This window comes from Protopterus annectens, chromosome 4.part1 (genome assembly GCF_019279795.1).
Source record: "Protopterus annectens isolate FY-2018-M chromosome 4.part1, PAN1.0, whole genome shotgun sequence".
Taxonomy (NCBI): Eukaryota; Metazoa; Chordata; order Ceratodontiformes; family Protopteridae; genus Protopterus; species Protopterus annectens.
In genome coordinates, this window is record NC_056734.1 from 524628967 (window position 1) to 524645814 (window position 16848).

The 16848-nt window shown below is 40.3% G+C and overlaps 1 protein-coding gene across 3 annotated transcripts in view; it reads left to right on the forward strand.

Moving 5' to 3' along the window:
* The first annotated feature begins 1184 nt into the window (after positions 1-1184).
* Positions 1185-16848, forward strand: part of LOC122800948 (sialidase-4-like) — a 40149-nt gene continuing 24485 nt past the window's right edge. Inside the window, exon 1 of one of the 3 annotated variants that reach the window (XM_044070336.1) lies at positions 1185-1238. In XM_044070336.1, coding sequence (XP_043926271.1) covers positions 1229-1238 — 10 coding nt within the window. In that variant the 5' untranslated portion in view covers positions 1185-1228. Of the gene's footprint in view, positions 1239-1297; positions 1460-1749; positions 1853-16848 lie in introns of those variants that run through there. The other 2 variants (XM_044070337.1, XM_044070338.1) reach the window with 2 other exon arrangements.

Sequence of the window (16848 nt, forward strand, 5' to 3'; positions counted from 1 at the left end):
ACATGGTGGCATACCCCCACTTTCTGTCAGCTCATCTACAATATGGATCAGTGCCTTCCTTGCTACAGATTCAATTTCACCACCAGAGTTCGGACACCAGGCATACCCCTAACGTGTTCCCCACAACCTACTCCTCTGAAAGAAGGGGGGTAGAGGTGCCATGTCAATTTCTGTCATACCCCTCATTAGATCTTCCAGCACCAGGCTGCTAACCAAAAGCAGGCTGTCTGGGTGATGGTCAGGGCTCCATCTCTTCATTCTACGGAGCTGACAAAAATGAAACACATAGCAGGTTTAGTAGTAAGATTAAGATTAACAAATGAATACAAGAATGAACGAGGCACCATAACTGAATTCTTGCCAGAACTTGGTAAAAACTAAGTAGCATCTGCAGCTTCTCAAATAGGTAGGGAAATGAGCAATCTAGATCAACTACAACATCCTTAAGTGTTATCAGGATGAATATTTCTGTTTAACTACAACCTAATACAAGGAATCATGAAAGCAAAAGTTGCCAATTCGTAGACTGAAAAACACTGTGATAAAACAGAATTGGTTAAGTCATTTACCTTTATGTATTTTGTTGAAGCTTTGCGGTTGTATTTCTTTACATTTAAGTCAAAAGTAAGCTCTGCTGAACCTCTCTCCGCATGCATGTGCGTGTAAGGACAGGGTAGGGGAATTTGTATTTTAAAACTAAAGTAGATGCAAAGTTTGTCGTTATATACTTCTTATACTGAATTGGATAAGTGATCTACACCATTTCACACCTTTAAAACTTCAGCACATTAATATTCAAAGCTTGGAATACATTCACTATGTCTGTACAAGTTACATATGCTGCTCCCATAGTTATAAACCTTTGTAGACAAATGTCAGCACAGTTTGGGTGATCATATAAAAGCATCTCAGTTAATGATAGAGCAGCCCAAGATTCTTAACAGCGGGCTAGTAAAAGGAGAAATATTCCAAGCGAAGCTATTTGTCAGGAGAGAAAAGAAGGTAGGACCTTGCCTAATGGTTATAGATGTAGCACCACTTCATCTGCTCAGCTCCAAGAATGGGAAACTTTCCAATTTACATTTGTTAGCAGGTTTGTCAGGTGGCTGCAACCTTTGCAAGTCAAAATCTCTTCTTAAAGGGGAATCTCATAACCAGCACAAGCTAAAACTGCAGTAAAAATGCTAATGCCCTTGGCAAAATGCAGCAAACATAAATAAACTTTAACATGCCTCAAGGTGCTTTAACACTTTTAATGATATTTAAATGTGACTTGATGGAATTGCTTTTAAAAGGTTAATGGGTACCTTTAAGTAACCTGGAGAGTTTCCTTGTTTTTTCTGTAGTAGTAATTTCATTTCTAGGGCTGGGTTGCCTTTAAAGGTAGCTCTCAGTTCCTGTTTTTTTATGTAGTATTTAATTTTGTAAAAGTGTGGGGTTTGCTGTGCTGCTGATACTGGTAAGGTTTATATTTGTCTTCTTGATGCTTATTTTACTTTAGTTGATAAAAATGTTACATTATAAACTGCTTTGAACTATGTAGCACAGACACAAATCGGTGTACTAAGTTGTTGTATAACCCTGTTTAGATGTATTTTTTCTTAAATGGATAATACAGGATGCATGTTTTAACATATTCAAAGATAATTGTGAATGAACTGTTTTTTATAATTTTTTTAGAGATAATGCAAGTATTTTCACATGGCATTTTATTTTCACATAGGCTTGAACATTAAGATTTCCTTTTTGACCTGGAATGCTTACGCTACAATTCTAAGACTGTAGAAATGGGCAGAGACTGCAATCATTCAAGTACCTGGCTCCCCAGTTAGTTATGTGTTATTTCACAAAGGTAGTTGTATATTTAATTAGAACTCTTTAATGGCCCCATTATTTATGTTACAATCAACTGTGTAAGATGTGTGAACTATAACCCTTTGGCCATAGTCCCTAACCTACCACAATAGCCACTAGCTTGAGTGGAGCACTTGTGAGTCCACAGGCAAGAGAGAAACCGGATAGTTTACAAGGTTCCCCTTGGTGTCAATTGTGATAGTGTGATTGTATGTTCGTATGATTGTTTGCCTGCCTCTCAGCAAAAAAAAAAAAAAAACTGAGAAACAAGATAGTGCCTTCTGTTATGAAATATAGAACGGAGCCTGACTGATGGGGTGTTTCCTGCTGCTTGGCATAACCTGAGGGACATATGGCCTTAGTCCTTGATTCACACATAGGTGGAAAGAACACGGGTGGAAAGATCAGCCCATCCTGTATACACCATAATAGGATTATATAATGTAACTTCTAGAGCTCCTGAAAAAGAATGTCATCTGTAAAACACTCTTGGAGGGGGGGAGGTAGACATTTGAGGTATTTGCCCACTAGATATCAAACCATAAAGCTGGAATGCATAAAAAATCCAGATGGTGAGTGGCTGGATGACACTGTTACAATGTGCTCCAAGTAAGAAAATGACTGATCTGTAGCATGCAACTAGAAGAATATGACCTATTTGCCATTATTGTCTGTCTGAACATAGAGAGGAGTGAAGGCTGCAATACTACTGTCTTACTGAAAAATCGATACTTACAGCTGTGGAAGCTAGTGCTTGAAACTGTAGCCACATTTAATTAAATCAAACAAAAAAAAAAAAAAGCAGGATGGCTGGCAAATTGTATACATGCATCATGTGTTTCATATGCATATCTGGTCTAGTTTAGGCTGTTGCTAATGAGTAGAATTATGATTATGTCTTTGTTTATGCTGTCAGAATAAAAAAAAAAACACTGGCCTCCTGCAGTGCATGCAGGCATATACTCCCTGCACTGCTGGGTGAGTGCTATTGTACAGGCAAATAGTTATGCAGTAATTGTCACTAATGCTCCATTGTTTTGGGTTACAGACAGAAAGGCACAGGTAGGGATCTGTTAACTGCCCAAGGAAGAAATTGATCAAAAAGGTTGCATACTGAAACAAATCTTTTTGAGACTAATTTCTTTCAGGTATTGCACTCTGTGCATCTCACTGCAGGCATAACTACGGAATGAAATGTGCTCACTTACCTAGTTTTATTCATATTAGGCTGATATATCACTTTCATTTCTGTAATATCCATTCTTTGAAGTAAGAAAGGGCTGCTGTTATGGCATACTCTGGGCCTGACTGATGTGCAGTGCTTTTAAGTATTTCTTCTTCTCCTGGCATCTTATTTCCTATAATTACAAAACAGGGATGCTCAGACCTGTAGTTTTCTCCCTGTGACTCGCATTCAGAAGCAATGCATCATATTCCTCCCTCTGTGTAATGTCCATTTGCCATCCATCATTTACAATGACATTGGCCCATTTCTGCATCTTGTAACTCCATAAATAGAAGCTACCCTTTCAGTTGCCCACTGCAATCTATGGCATGTATCAAAGTAAATCGCAGCCCACAGGGTTACTTGCATGAAGAGCAGAAACTAGAAAGGCTTTTCTAGTTTTTGCTCTGCATGTAAGTAACCCTGTGTGCTGTGATTTACTTTGATATCAATGTCTACACCTGTGAGAGTCTAGAATCTACTACAGTTTTTGTTTCCTAAAGCAATCTATTTTTAGCTCATTACTTTGGCCATTTATGATAACTTTTGATTTCTAAACTGCCCAATATATTCATACTCCAATAACCAGAAAATGAGGAATGCAAACACTACTGGGTAGAAACTGGACAGAAGCAGCTATACCTCCTAATTGCGTATTTGGTTCTGCACTGTTTGCAAAATGCATTTGGTTAACGCCTGTCTTTTAGTGACACAGGAACTCTAAACAGATTATAATTTGATCAGATCCACATACCTGGGAAATGAACCTGTTTACTATAACCTGTGGTTTACTTTGTTGGACTCTTAAACTTGCCTTCACTGATTGGTTGTCCCTGGTCCTTTTTTCAGCTAGTTCGTGTACTGCATACACAATGCAACGCTTTTCTTTGTATTAGTAAAAAGAAATTTTCATTGCATGTACAGTGAGTAAAGTTTTCTTCAATTCATCAATAACTTTTTTTGAATGTTACAATAGTTGGCTGTTTACATCCTTGAATTTGAAAAAATTGATTCAGTCCTTTCTGACGAGGAATATGAAACTTTAGCTGAATTATCTTCCAGGTATGGAGAATGCAGACCTTTGTCAGAGATGGACTTCTCTGTAACCCTCATTAGGGTAAAATGACAAGCAGGCTTGCTGAATGTATTGTTTGCATACAAGAGAACAAAAGGTCTGCTGTGCTGACTCATTAGATGTTTTACTGAGTCAGCAGCATGAGTTGTCAAAAGGTCCCTTTTGCAGTGTCATGAATACAGTTACTGTGTGATCCTCACCTCCTCCCCCCCCCCCCCCCCCCCACCAAACTTGGTCTGAGAACCTTCCTGGAAATGTCCTTTCATGAACAGCAAGCAAAATAAGTGGACTTCTCTGCTGCAGTTCTAGGTGAGTCGACTTTTCTTACAATGCTGTGCAGATCTTGTAATCCTGAATGTTACTGAAACTTTAATCCAGAATAACCGTGTGTGTGTGTATACTGAGTGTGTGTGTGTGTGGGGGGGGGGGGGGGGGTTGGACAGTTTATGCTCCACCTAGACTAATTCTGGAAGGTAACTTAAACTGAAGCACTTTTCTGTGAAATGTGAAAACTCAGTATTTCTCTATCCTTCTCCATTTACTTTATAGCCTCCCTCTCTTCTGCTACCTTTAAGTGTTAGACCTATTACCTGTAAACGGTGACATCACTACTTGGCTCCTGCAGCTGGAAACATTAGGTCATCTGGTTGGTTGTCTGTAGAAGGGAAGCCTATACCTCTGGGAGAAGGAACAGCAACAAGTTTTTAATTGCATTAAAAAGACCTTTAGCAGATGTGTATTTGCACCAGAGTTTAGATCTGTGTGTAACAAATGTGATGTAGCTATGGCTGTGTTCTGAAAAAAAAAAAAAAAATCTTACCATGCAACCTACAATGGGGGGGGGGGGGGACAATGCTTTATGCCTTTCATGTTTGTCATAGACAGAGTAATCCTATTCTTTGGTGGAAGAACTAAGGTCAAAATATTGATCCTCGGATGGGGTGCCTTCTGTGTGGCGTCTGCATGTCCTCCCTGTGGTCGCGAGGGTTTCCTCTGGATGCTCCGGTTTCTTCCCACATCCCAAAGACATGCTGTAGGTGGCTTGGACACTCTAAGCATGTGTGTGCCTTCTGTGGAAGGTTGGGTGCCGGGCTGGCAACTCGACACTGTAAAACTCCGTGAGCGGACAGGTGATCTGCTGTGGTGACCCCTAACTGGGAAAAGCCAAAAGAAGCAGTATGACAGAGGATTTTGAAACGTATTATGCAAACTGTTTATAAATTTATATATAATTTTGTTTTGAACTTGTGGTTCATGCGCCACCTAGCCTCTCTGATTTTTGATTCTCATACTGTATGATTAGTACACAGAGCTGGTTTGACTCTGTATATATACTTTGAACATGCATATTATAGCTCTTGATACAAAGACCAGCATAACCTAGCCATTTTAAGAATTACTGCAGAAATTCCGCTTACCTGTCCTGATGTTTTTGTTTATTTTTTTTGCCCTGACCTATTAAAGATTTTTGATTTTTGGGTAATTCACGGAGAATTACAGATAATGCCAAATGTTGGATCCTTTAGTTTTTACTGTTCAGAAAATGTATAGCCTTGCAAAAAAAAAAAAAGGAGAGGGTGGCTATAAAGCCAATTGAGAAGGATGGAGAAATACTGAGTTTTCACATTTCACATCATTAAAAACCTATAGTTCCTTTGCACTGTCAGAGTGCCAAAGTGTAAGTAGTAAGTTCAATGAATATTTTGCGCCAAATATACATATAGAACATGAAAGGGCCTGGTGCCACAGATGCTTACAAGTCAAAAGTGATGTGTCAAAGCTTGTGTAGTGCTTGTACAAAATATATTTTGTGGGCTTAATGGAATAAAAGATGAACAGATTAGAGACAAAACTGAAGTGCATCTAACTTTCTCAAAAAAAGTCTCCAGAGAGGCATAATTGGGAAGGAAGCCAATGTTAATTTTTTATAAATGTGGTCTGAGGTAAAATGCAGAGAAAATGGCAAGTTTAAGAAAATAGATAATTGTCAAAGTACGTATGTAGGCAAGAAAGAGTGTGCATACTTGGCAAATAACAATTCTGTTAAATCACCAGGTGTGCAGCAGAAGAATGTGAAAGGCTAGACCATTAGTACTGTAAATCTTCAGACCAATACCTCTAGGTATGATGACTATTATATATGATACTGAACAAGGCTGACAAGTGAAACTCCCTATTCATGGAAAGTAAAATTTGAGTAAGTGAGTTTCAAGATTGATAAGGGACCTGTGTTACTGCGATATCCTGTGCTACTTATAGACATTTCCATAAGCGTCTGCAGCTCACAAAATAAACTTGTAGCCCTCCAGGACAGTTCAGATGGACTGGCACATTTCTAGCCCATGTCTTGAGTGAAATAGGCACAAATTTGAGTTTTTGGTTTGTGATGGATTGTCTGTAAATCAAATCTTAGGTTCATCTCACATGCTAAAGTTCTAATTGCCAGAATAAATGTGTGAAGGTGATCTGCTTGACTGAGAACAGGCATATCTCTCAAATGTACAGAGTTTTGCCTCATATTTTGGTCTATTTCTCAGTTTTTCTGGTAAACCATTGAGGAGTGAAGTCAGAAAATGAGATGTTTGAGTTTCAGACTTCATATCCTTCAGGAAATGTATATTAAGAGTAACATTTTAAAAATTGTCCCTGTTTATTTGGGCCTTTGTTCCCCCATTATGTGACGAAGGTATGAGACTGAATAAATATTGCATTTAAACAGTCCCATGTGTGTTAACACCCAGGAGTGTGCCATCTCTGATGCTGTCTAGTAGAGGCAGAACTCTGAATGCAAAATCTTGTTGTAATAGAATGTATAACTGAGCCACGTAACTTGTGTGTACAAGTAGTCCCAGTAATTAAGAAAAGTGGCAGTGTAAGAACCATACTATAATCTGGCATCCTGTGCAGTTCTCTGGTCTGGTGCCCCCTCAACTTCAAGCCCAGATGATTTGAGCTTTGGATGGGGACATGATGATCTCTTTGTAATTTTAGAGAGGTTTCTCTCACCTTGGGCAGAGAGGGTGACAAGTAATTTACAGCTGACTTGAGTCTTTATATACTGTGAATATGTATTATGGATACTGTATCATTTAGAAGGATTAGTCCAAGTAAAGGCAATCCTTTCCAAAGATGCCTAAATCTGTAACAGCCAAATCAGTCTCAAAGTTGTCATTCATGTGACCTTTGTACTGAAACAATACAAGTGCTCTTTTTTTTGAGGCCGTTGTCCTTGCACTAGTTATTTGCAATAATCCACCTTTCCAAATGCAGCTCCGTTTAGTGGAAATGCAAATAACCACCCTTGGTCTACAATCCTCCACAATAACCATCCCTGATCTACAATCCTCCAGAAATTATTAGCCAAAAGCCTGGAATAATGGCTTTTAGACTCTAGAAATAAATGTCTAGAATGGGGCCCAGCATAAAGCCCTGTGGAGTAGTGTCCTATTGGCACCTTTTGCAGTAGTGGTGCCTACAGCTCTGTGGGTTCTGTCCATCAGTCAAGTTTGCTATGCACTTTACATATGAGTTTGTCTGATAGCTGACTGGAGAATACCTTAACCAGGTTCAGATATGTGGTGTGGACTACATAACCACTATCTATCACTTCAGTTAGAGTATAATGCTGAGGAGATGGGACCCAATTCTGACAAAACCAAATTAATGTGGGTCCAGGGTCAAGAGAAGACAGTGAGGGGGGGGGGGTCATGCCCTAAGGGAGAGGGAGCAGTAATAAATAGCCTGTGGAGAGAAGCTGGTACAAAAAATCTTGGGTTTGTATCACATCATCGAAAGCTTAGAATTTTGAATCCCGTAACATTGAACACAATACATCAAAATGTAAAACATTGAAATGGGGAAACACATCGATCGAAATGTAAAACATTGAAATGGGGAAAAAAACATGTGGCGTGTACATCAAAAACGCATTGCTACATGCAGGGGCAAGGCCCCCTGCACCCCCCACACCTCACTGACACTTAAATATTCCACTTTGGAGATTGCACTTCAGTGCATTACAGTGTGGAAATGGAAGATTTCCGTTTCCTACACTGTAATGCAATCTCTTGAGTCGCTTTATTTAAGTAAGTAGTGGGGGGAGGGGTGCAGCCCCCCACGTGGGGGGTGCAGGGGAGCACAGCCCCCCAGCCTACACCCTTAATGTTTCATGTACTCATTGGGAACAGCCATTCACATCGTTTTGATGTTTTCCTGGTTCGATGTATTGTGTTCGATGTTACGTGACTCGAAATTCTAAGCTTTCGATGATGTGATATAAACCCAAAATCTTGGCTAGATTAGTTTTTGGTTTGAGGTCAGAATATGTGTCTGTCCAGAACATTCTGGGCATTCTTCCCCTCACACTACCATAAGTCAAAAGAAGGATTTGTAATTTATTTGTGTCGGGTTCTTTGTTACTATGTCTGAGTGGCATCTGCACATGGATGTGTGTGATTTATTTATAGGCAGTGTGCTTTCCTCCTTTTCTGTAAAGCATATGAAGTGTTCCACACAAACTTTGGTGTACATAATCTCCATAGAGCTACTATGGTGTGAACAAGACTGTTGTAAAGGCTTGCAGCTCTAGTTATGGAATACATTTCTGGATGAGTGCAGTAAAAATGTATTTCTAAATCACTAAACCATACAGGGTGCTATTTTTGAGAAATCCCTGAAGACGGTATTTGGAATTACTGTCGGCTTTATAAGAGAATCCCTGACGTGCTCAGATTTATGTAAGGAAATAAAAATATATATTGTGTGTGTGTGTATGTATGTGTGTATATGTATGTATATATTAGTAGGAACTGAATAATTTATGTAATGTTGCTTAGTATAGCAATATATGTGAACTAAAATGTTTATCGTGTGTGATTACTTTTATTTGAATGTAATTGCCTATGTCACCCATGGGGGTAGGGAATAATAAAGATGCATTACAAAGCTAAATCATAACAAAAATATTGTATTATGAATCCAGTAATGTCCAGTAGCTAAAACTGGATGACACAAACCATCTGAAGCTTTGAGCAGAAGTAAAAAGCCCCTGCATCACTTCCTATACTAGTTCCATGGCTGCATATCCACAAAAGGAGGTAGAAAGCCCCAGAAATTCATTTAAATCCTTGCTGACGCATTAAAATAAACTGATAGCAGTAATCCCCAGGAGAGCACAGCAGTTGATAAATTGCAGTCGGTGGGAGTGTATTCTTGATTTCTAACCTTATCGAATTTTTGTGCTTTCTAGTCACTCAGGATTACACCGTGTACATGAAGTACACACTTTGTGGCAATCTTTGAGTCCCTGTCAATATTTAAATCTGCAAGAATATCAGTAGGGAAACCTATATAAAATTAGGAGGAAGAAGGTGTGAGTTGTCTGTCTATTCACTCAGAATGGTGTATGCTTAATGTAGGCATTATTGAATCCCATGGAAAGTAAGTGCCTATTAAAAAGGCAACTCTGTGGAAGACCCATATAACCACCAAAGGGTTTGTATTGCCACTCCCATATAACCACCAAAGGGTTTGTATTGTCGCTGAAAGTTCCCATAGGCCAATGGAGGTCAGCCAAACTCTGGGGAATATCTGATAGGCTGCACAGTGGATGAGTGAGGCATTCTTCAACCACTCCCATTAGTAGAAGAACATAGGGTCCTTTAATCTGTATCTCTGTTTCTGTCCTTGCCTTCATACCTTCATTTTCTACTATGACCCCCTCTTTATCCAGGGGCTCAGTACCTCCCCTGTCCATTACCTGTGACAACTAGCATACTGGTTTACTTTTTGTTTTCTTCAAAAAACCCATTCTGTTCTAGTACAATAATTGCTGATCAGTCTCTTTGCCCTTTACCACCTGTGAATCTTTGTTACCTAGCTAACACATGTTCTCATCTACCCTGTCTGCTTGTGTTGGGCATTTCTACCTCTACAAGGGGCAGTGTCATATTTATCTGCCATGTCTTTCTAATGCTCTGCTCCCATGTTGCACCAAGCATAGTGCTGAAATAAGTGGAAAAATTATTGCAGTTATTTTCATAAACATTAGCGTTTTAAAGGACTGTTAATTGAATCGAGCATACTGGTATTTCATTTCTGACTGACTGCAGTCATTTAATTCATTCTACCTGAATATTTGTATTTATTTGAAGCTGTTTTTTCATTTTTGTGAATTCAAGACCCCCTTGTGCAGTCAAAATGTATAGTGAATCTTGCTCCTGCAAAAGGTATGAGATCCAAAATATTAATGGATATTTCTCAGTGAATTAGAACCTTCACTATTCATAGTCGAGGGAGATGTCTGATATCACAGCAGCATTAAGTAAACCTGCTGCCCTGAAATCGTTAGCATAGAGTAAATATTCCCCCTTATTTTTTTTTGGGGGGGGGGACATAGGACCAGGCTGGGAAAGTGAACCAAATGATGTACCATAATTTTACATACTAGCATATGATCATAGGAAGTTACTAGGCTATTGGCTCGGAGGCCCTTATAAGGCTTGCCAAGAGTTTAGCCAATGCATAGACAAATTAGTACTTAATGCCCTTGTCGAGCAGGGACACTGGTGGAAGAGGTACTCTAGTTGACGTGGAGAGGGAGTCTATTCCATAGATGGGGAGTCTCTCTGGGTCATATCTGTTCTACCAACAAGTCCTATTGATGTCACAGACTAGGTTGAAGTCGCATGTATGGGTTGCTCAAGTGAAGCTTGACTTGTGGATATGCAACAGACCCATCAAGGTGGGGTCTGAGATCGCCTTGTATGCCACACAGAGGTCACCTCTGAGGAGTCTGTATGAAACAGAGTAGAGTGATTGGTGTATGGTATATTTTTGAGGCCCTGGATCCTCTTGGTGAGGAACCACTGTGGTCTCTCCAGCTGCTGCATGTGCTTGCAAGGTACATGCTGAATTGGGTGTTGTACTCCCATAAGGGAAGACTATAGGGATGTTATGACCTCCTTGTCCCAGAATGAGATGCCCTTACTTATGAGGTGGGCCATGTAGAAAGATTTCTGTACAATGGAAGCAATATGGGGGTAAAAAGGTTGCTATCCATCTGGGTGCCCAAATCCGCAATATGGGGGTAAAAAGGTTGCTATCCATCTGGGTGCCCAAATCCCTCACAAGTGACTGTGTGCTTAGGACATTTAATAACAATGTGATAATTTGTGGGGACATCACTCTCCCTAAAGGGGACGATGATGCATTTGTTTGAATTCAGCTTGGGGCTACATTTCTGGCACCAGTCCTTTAGTTGGGTGAGATCCTGTTGGAGGATGTCCACATCACTAGTGGAATTCATGACTGATCCCAGCTTGCAGTCATCTGCAAACTTAGTCAGCCATAGCCCACTGGTTTGGCCTACACCTCAGAAAAGTATATCCCAAATAACACAGGCCCCAGGCCAAACCCTGGGGTATGCTACTTGATGTGGGTCTACTGCTTGAGGTGGCTTCCACTATTTTAACTAGGTGGGTTCCATCAGTGAGCCAGTTAGCTACCCATCTGGTAACATACAGATTGATGCCTAGTTGAGGGAGTTTTATCTATTGTGCCCAAGTTGGGAATAGTGTTGAAGCCTTTCAAGGTAGGCAGTGTGCACAAGTCTTCCCCTCCTCCATGGCTTTGTTGATGGTCTCAAAGTCGACCTAAATTAATAGACATGACCTCCCCTTGACTAAGCCAAACTGTGTGGGATCGAGTGTTTGGAGGTTGCCAATGTCCTTGTTAATGAGGTCCATAATGATCTGTTCCATGGCCTTGCAGATCAGGCTAGTTAGGCTAATGGGTCTATTATTTCCCAGATCAGTGGACGCTCCACCTTTGTGTAAAGGGATAATGGTGGCTTTCCTCCAAGAAAGCTGGTACTCTGGTTTGGTTGACTAGGGCACCTAACAGTGCTGCAAGTTCCTGCCTGAGTTCATGTAGGATGCAGCCTGGGATGTTATCAGGTCCCATGGAGGCTGTATTTTTTGCCTTTGAGACAGCAGTGATGATCCGATTCCCTAGATATAAGGGGAAAGGGGGCAGGTACTCGCAATTACTGATTGGGGGGAACAGAGGGGTGAAACTTTTACTGAATCTGGGGTGAAACGTTTACTGAATCTTGTCAGCCAGCAAGTTTGCTATATCTATGGGATTTGTATATGTGGTATCCTTGACCACCATTTCTGAACATATCTGGGTGCTACCTTTGAGATTATGGACAAGGCCTTATGATTGCCTCTAGTAGATGTGGCCAATTTGGACTTTGCTTTGGAGGATCTCACTAGTGCTCTCCTTTCCTTTTTTAGGCTAAGGAGAGATTGCTTCCAAATGGGCACCTGCTCCTTCTTGGTCCTGGACAGCAATTTTTTATTTTGTTAGAGTTTTTATTGCAGATGGCCACCAGACAGGTTTACTCTTCTTGTAGAGGATGATTTAGTCCGGTCAGGTATTCTTGATTCCATGCATCTATATAAATGTTCTTATAGTAATTTGGAATAGTTTTGGATACTGGTGCCAGTTCCTAGAGAGGAGGAGGGGGCTGTGAAGCTGTTTATACCATCATGTTGGTTATACAAAGTACAAGAGTTTATCACCTCTTCTGGGGGTATCCACTAGCTGTTCCAAAGCATTTGCATTGACAAAATCGAAGAATCTCTGGGCATTTGTGTTCTGGCATGAGTAGTTCTTCCAGTCTACGTTTGGGTAGTTAGTCACCCAGGATCAGGGTAAAGAGTTGAATTGTGGTGACTTTGAAGAGGTCTAGATAGGCAGTTTGGGCATCCTGGGTCAGATTAGGGTGGGGTCTGTAACTATCTATGATTTGTACAGGGGTCTTGTCAATTGTTAACTGCACCTGGTGTTTTTTCCTGTGCGTCAATCGTTTGACTAGCCTGGAGGTGTGTATGTCTTTAATGTATATTGTAACCACCTCCTTTGGCTTTACTAGCCACAATTTGGCGTCTTGAATGTATGATAGGATGAGTAACCAGATATGGCTGGGGTGCTCTCCGCTGCTCTGAACCAGGTTTCTGTGACTGTGCAGATGTCAGCATTCCAAGCATTCTTAACCCTGGAAAATGAGTGCAGTTTCCTACAACTATTGGACTTGCTACCTTCCCAGTGTTTGGAGACATGCATATGACAAAGAGAATGTAGGCTGCAGATCTATTTACCCTTTTGCTCTTCAGTCATAATTCTGGATATTTTATGATCGGGCACCTGTAGATTCTTTCAGTGAAATGTTGGTACAGTGGTAGGGGAATGGAAGGTGGTTGTTGCCTTGGAGGATGCACTGCATTACAAAGATATCCTAGTATTTGGCACTGTGCGCACATACTATTATTTTTTTTTTTTTTTTTTTTTTTTTTTTTTTTTATTTGATTATTGGGAAAGTCCGACTGATCACAAGTCCTGTTTCAGCGGAGGCCCAGGGAGAATGCAATATGAAACCAGTATTAAGTGAATATAATAGTACCCAATCTAATATTTAGTATATTGGAGAGATGTAGAGCAAATGCAATGTATTACATGTCAGAATAAAAATTCTATAATAATTAAGATTCTGTTGTCTATACCAAGAAGAGGTGCATTTGTTTCCCAGAGGAGAAAATGAGGAGTGGAGGAGAATAGAAAGTTCTACATTTAGAAGTAGAGGTGGAAATGGTTGTGGATAGTAGTAGAGGAAAATAGGTTTATAATTTAGCTGCCGAGTTTGCAGTGGAGAGGTTGATACAGTTGTGGATAGTATATTAGTACTGTATATTGGTAGTATACTTACCAGTTGCTATCCCTGTAATAATTACACTTCCACATCTGTTATACAGTGTCACTTCCTAGAACTCAAAAACAAATGTTATGCTAGTTACTTTTTAGCTTTACTGGCTAGCAAACAGTATACAGGCCTGCCAACACAGCATTTGTTTACCTGTTTAAATATACCATAGAGGATAGGGAAAAAACTTCTGTTTTTTGGCTTTGCTTCATCATCTCTGTAGTTAAAATGCTAGAGGAATGCTGGGAAACTTAGTCTCTTTAAAAGATATCTTTTCCTGGAATTATGGTTCTAATTAATTCAGTCTAACGTGGCTCCAGTGAGTTGAAAATCTCTGCACCATTCTACACCGATGAGCAGTTTAATATTGGTATATATTTTTTAACATTCCATTAAAAATGCCAAATGAACTGCGGTGGTGGTGCTGCAGTAGCGTTGTCACCTCACAGTAAGATGTTGCCCTGTTCGATTCTCAGCTAGAGCATCTTCTGTGTGGAGACGTGCGTGAATGGGCGTACCTTCGTTTGAAGGTTGTGCGTCGGGGCCAGTAACTTGGCACGTAAAAATCTACTGCCAATAATTAGCGGACTGGAGTTCTGCTGTGGCAACCTCTAACCGGGAAAAGTCGAAAGACACAACAACAACATTAAAAATGCCAAATGCAGAGGAAAACTAATCAGGTTGACAAATTTGTTGTCCTGCCACAGCCTAGTATGGAATCCTGAAGGCCAAGCAGCCAATGCAGTCTGTGAAAAGTTTTACTGGTGGATTGACAAAATTATACGAGAGGTAGCTGAAAAGAAGGCTAGAACTGAGTGTGGGAAAACTGGAAGACAGAATTGGGGTAAGAGCATCTAAGCGACAAAAATGGCTGCAGATACCATCTATCGCCATTCTTACACTAGGACCAACTCTATCACATGGACCCTAGATTTATCATTCCATCTGAGATACCACCAGCTCTGTCAGATGGAACCTTGGTTTAGCATTTCATCTTGAATGGCTGCTCCTCTGTTGTACATGGCTCTCCTTGTGCCACAGTCCAGTGTCAGTACTGGAAATAATCAAAGCACCTAGGGTGGGAATAGAACCTATAGCCTTTTAATTTTCCAACATTAAATGTGAGTGCAACATAGTAGTGGTAAATTTCAAAATGGGATTGACTGAATAAAATTTTAAAATTTAATTTTAGCTGACCAGTAAGCACTACTGAAAAACTACTTTATCTTGGTCCAACTCCCTACCCCCAGCCTTCAAAAACTTAGAGCCCATTTCATTAATTCTCGATTTATGATTCTGTGAAAGGAGCTCAGGATTTTGTATTCAAAGTTTGCGCTGTTCTTAAAATACCTAAACCATGGGATTTTCAGGGGTGCAAGGCGGAAGTCTTAATCACTAAATTCCTGTTCTTTAATGAAACAGTATGGGTTTTTGATACAAGACATCAGACCGTTGCATGACGTGGTTGCTTTTCAAAAACTTGCAACATTTTTTTTTTTTTATGATGATATGCCTTGTTTTGGGATTTAGGGAACTGCTGTTTCTGTCCATGGACTTGTCTGACATTTAAAATGCAGTGTTTACTTGGGTGGCACAGTGGCCCAGCAGTTAGTATTTATGTCTTGCAACACCTGGCTCTGCAGCTGATTTCTCAGCTGGGGGGGGGGGGGTATTTTGTGTGGTGCATGCATGTTTTGTATGTTTCCAGATGGGCTTTTTTTTTTCAGAAGATGCTTCTCTTACTTCCATTATACTTAATGTGCCAGATGACTCTGCTTCCTACAAGTTTCTAATTGGGGGGGGGGGGGTCCTATGATGGGTTGGCATCCCACCTAGGCACATTCTGTATTGTCTCCACTAAACGTCTGTAGAGGCTCTAGCTTCCCCATTGCCCTAAATTGGATTAAGCTGGTCACTGGAACATGAGATGCATTGGGCTTTGACTTATGGGTATTTGAGTACAGAACTTCTGCTACATACGTATATAGAATTTTGATTGGTCACAAAAATAAAATTTTAATCTGACTTCTTATTTATGCATCAGTGATTAGGGGAGTGGAGTGGTGTTATGTTTCACAATTTGTATTTGGTTGCCCTCAGTGAGTTTTAATAACTATAGAAATGTTCACAGTGCACTAAAATCAATGGGTAGATATAGTGATTGTTGGAGCACATTCATTGGTTGGATTAGTCTTGTGCTCTCAGAGAAGGAGGCACATATGATTATAGGAAAATAAGAACATCTTGTGGTTTCTTTTTTTCCTCCTCTGAATTTAGAAATTGCTTTAGTGGATGCTGTATGTCTCTCCTGTTTATTTGGTACACTGGAAATGATTTGGCCAGAATGGACTGAAACATAAGTCTGTAAGATACCAGCAGAGTGTTGTCCATGTAGCCAATTGGGGATATGGATGGGGTTATGAAAGTGAGTCTAGCTCTGTAGATTTTTCTCTGGGTCCTTTTTGTTACTAGCTCTCATGTAAAGCTTTGAAGGGTATATGGGATTTTGAAGGCAACATTGTTACCTTGGGCAACTTGTTATATGATATGTTGCTTGTTATATGATATGTTGGTTGCCCTGATTCTTAGCAGGGAGACAATGTGGCATTTTCTAGTGAAGGGGGTTGGGAAAGCATTTTAAACTGATGGTAACAGGGGGTGCAATAGAAAGTTACAGAATAGTGATCAGAATGCCCAAGTTTAAGACTGAAAGGTTTAGATGCAATATTTCACATTGTGATATGCAAGTGACAAAGCTAAATGTTATGCAAAGCACTGCCACTTGGTGTAGAGGGATAAAATCCTATGGCCCAGGTGACCTGGGTTTGATTGCAAGCTCAGGCGATTGACTGAGTGGTAGAGGGGTTGGTGGTTGCATGGGCTTTTCCCTATGGTGATCCCTGGTGGAGACTTGGGGACATCACACTAGTA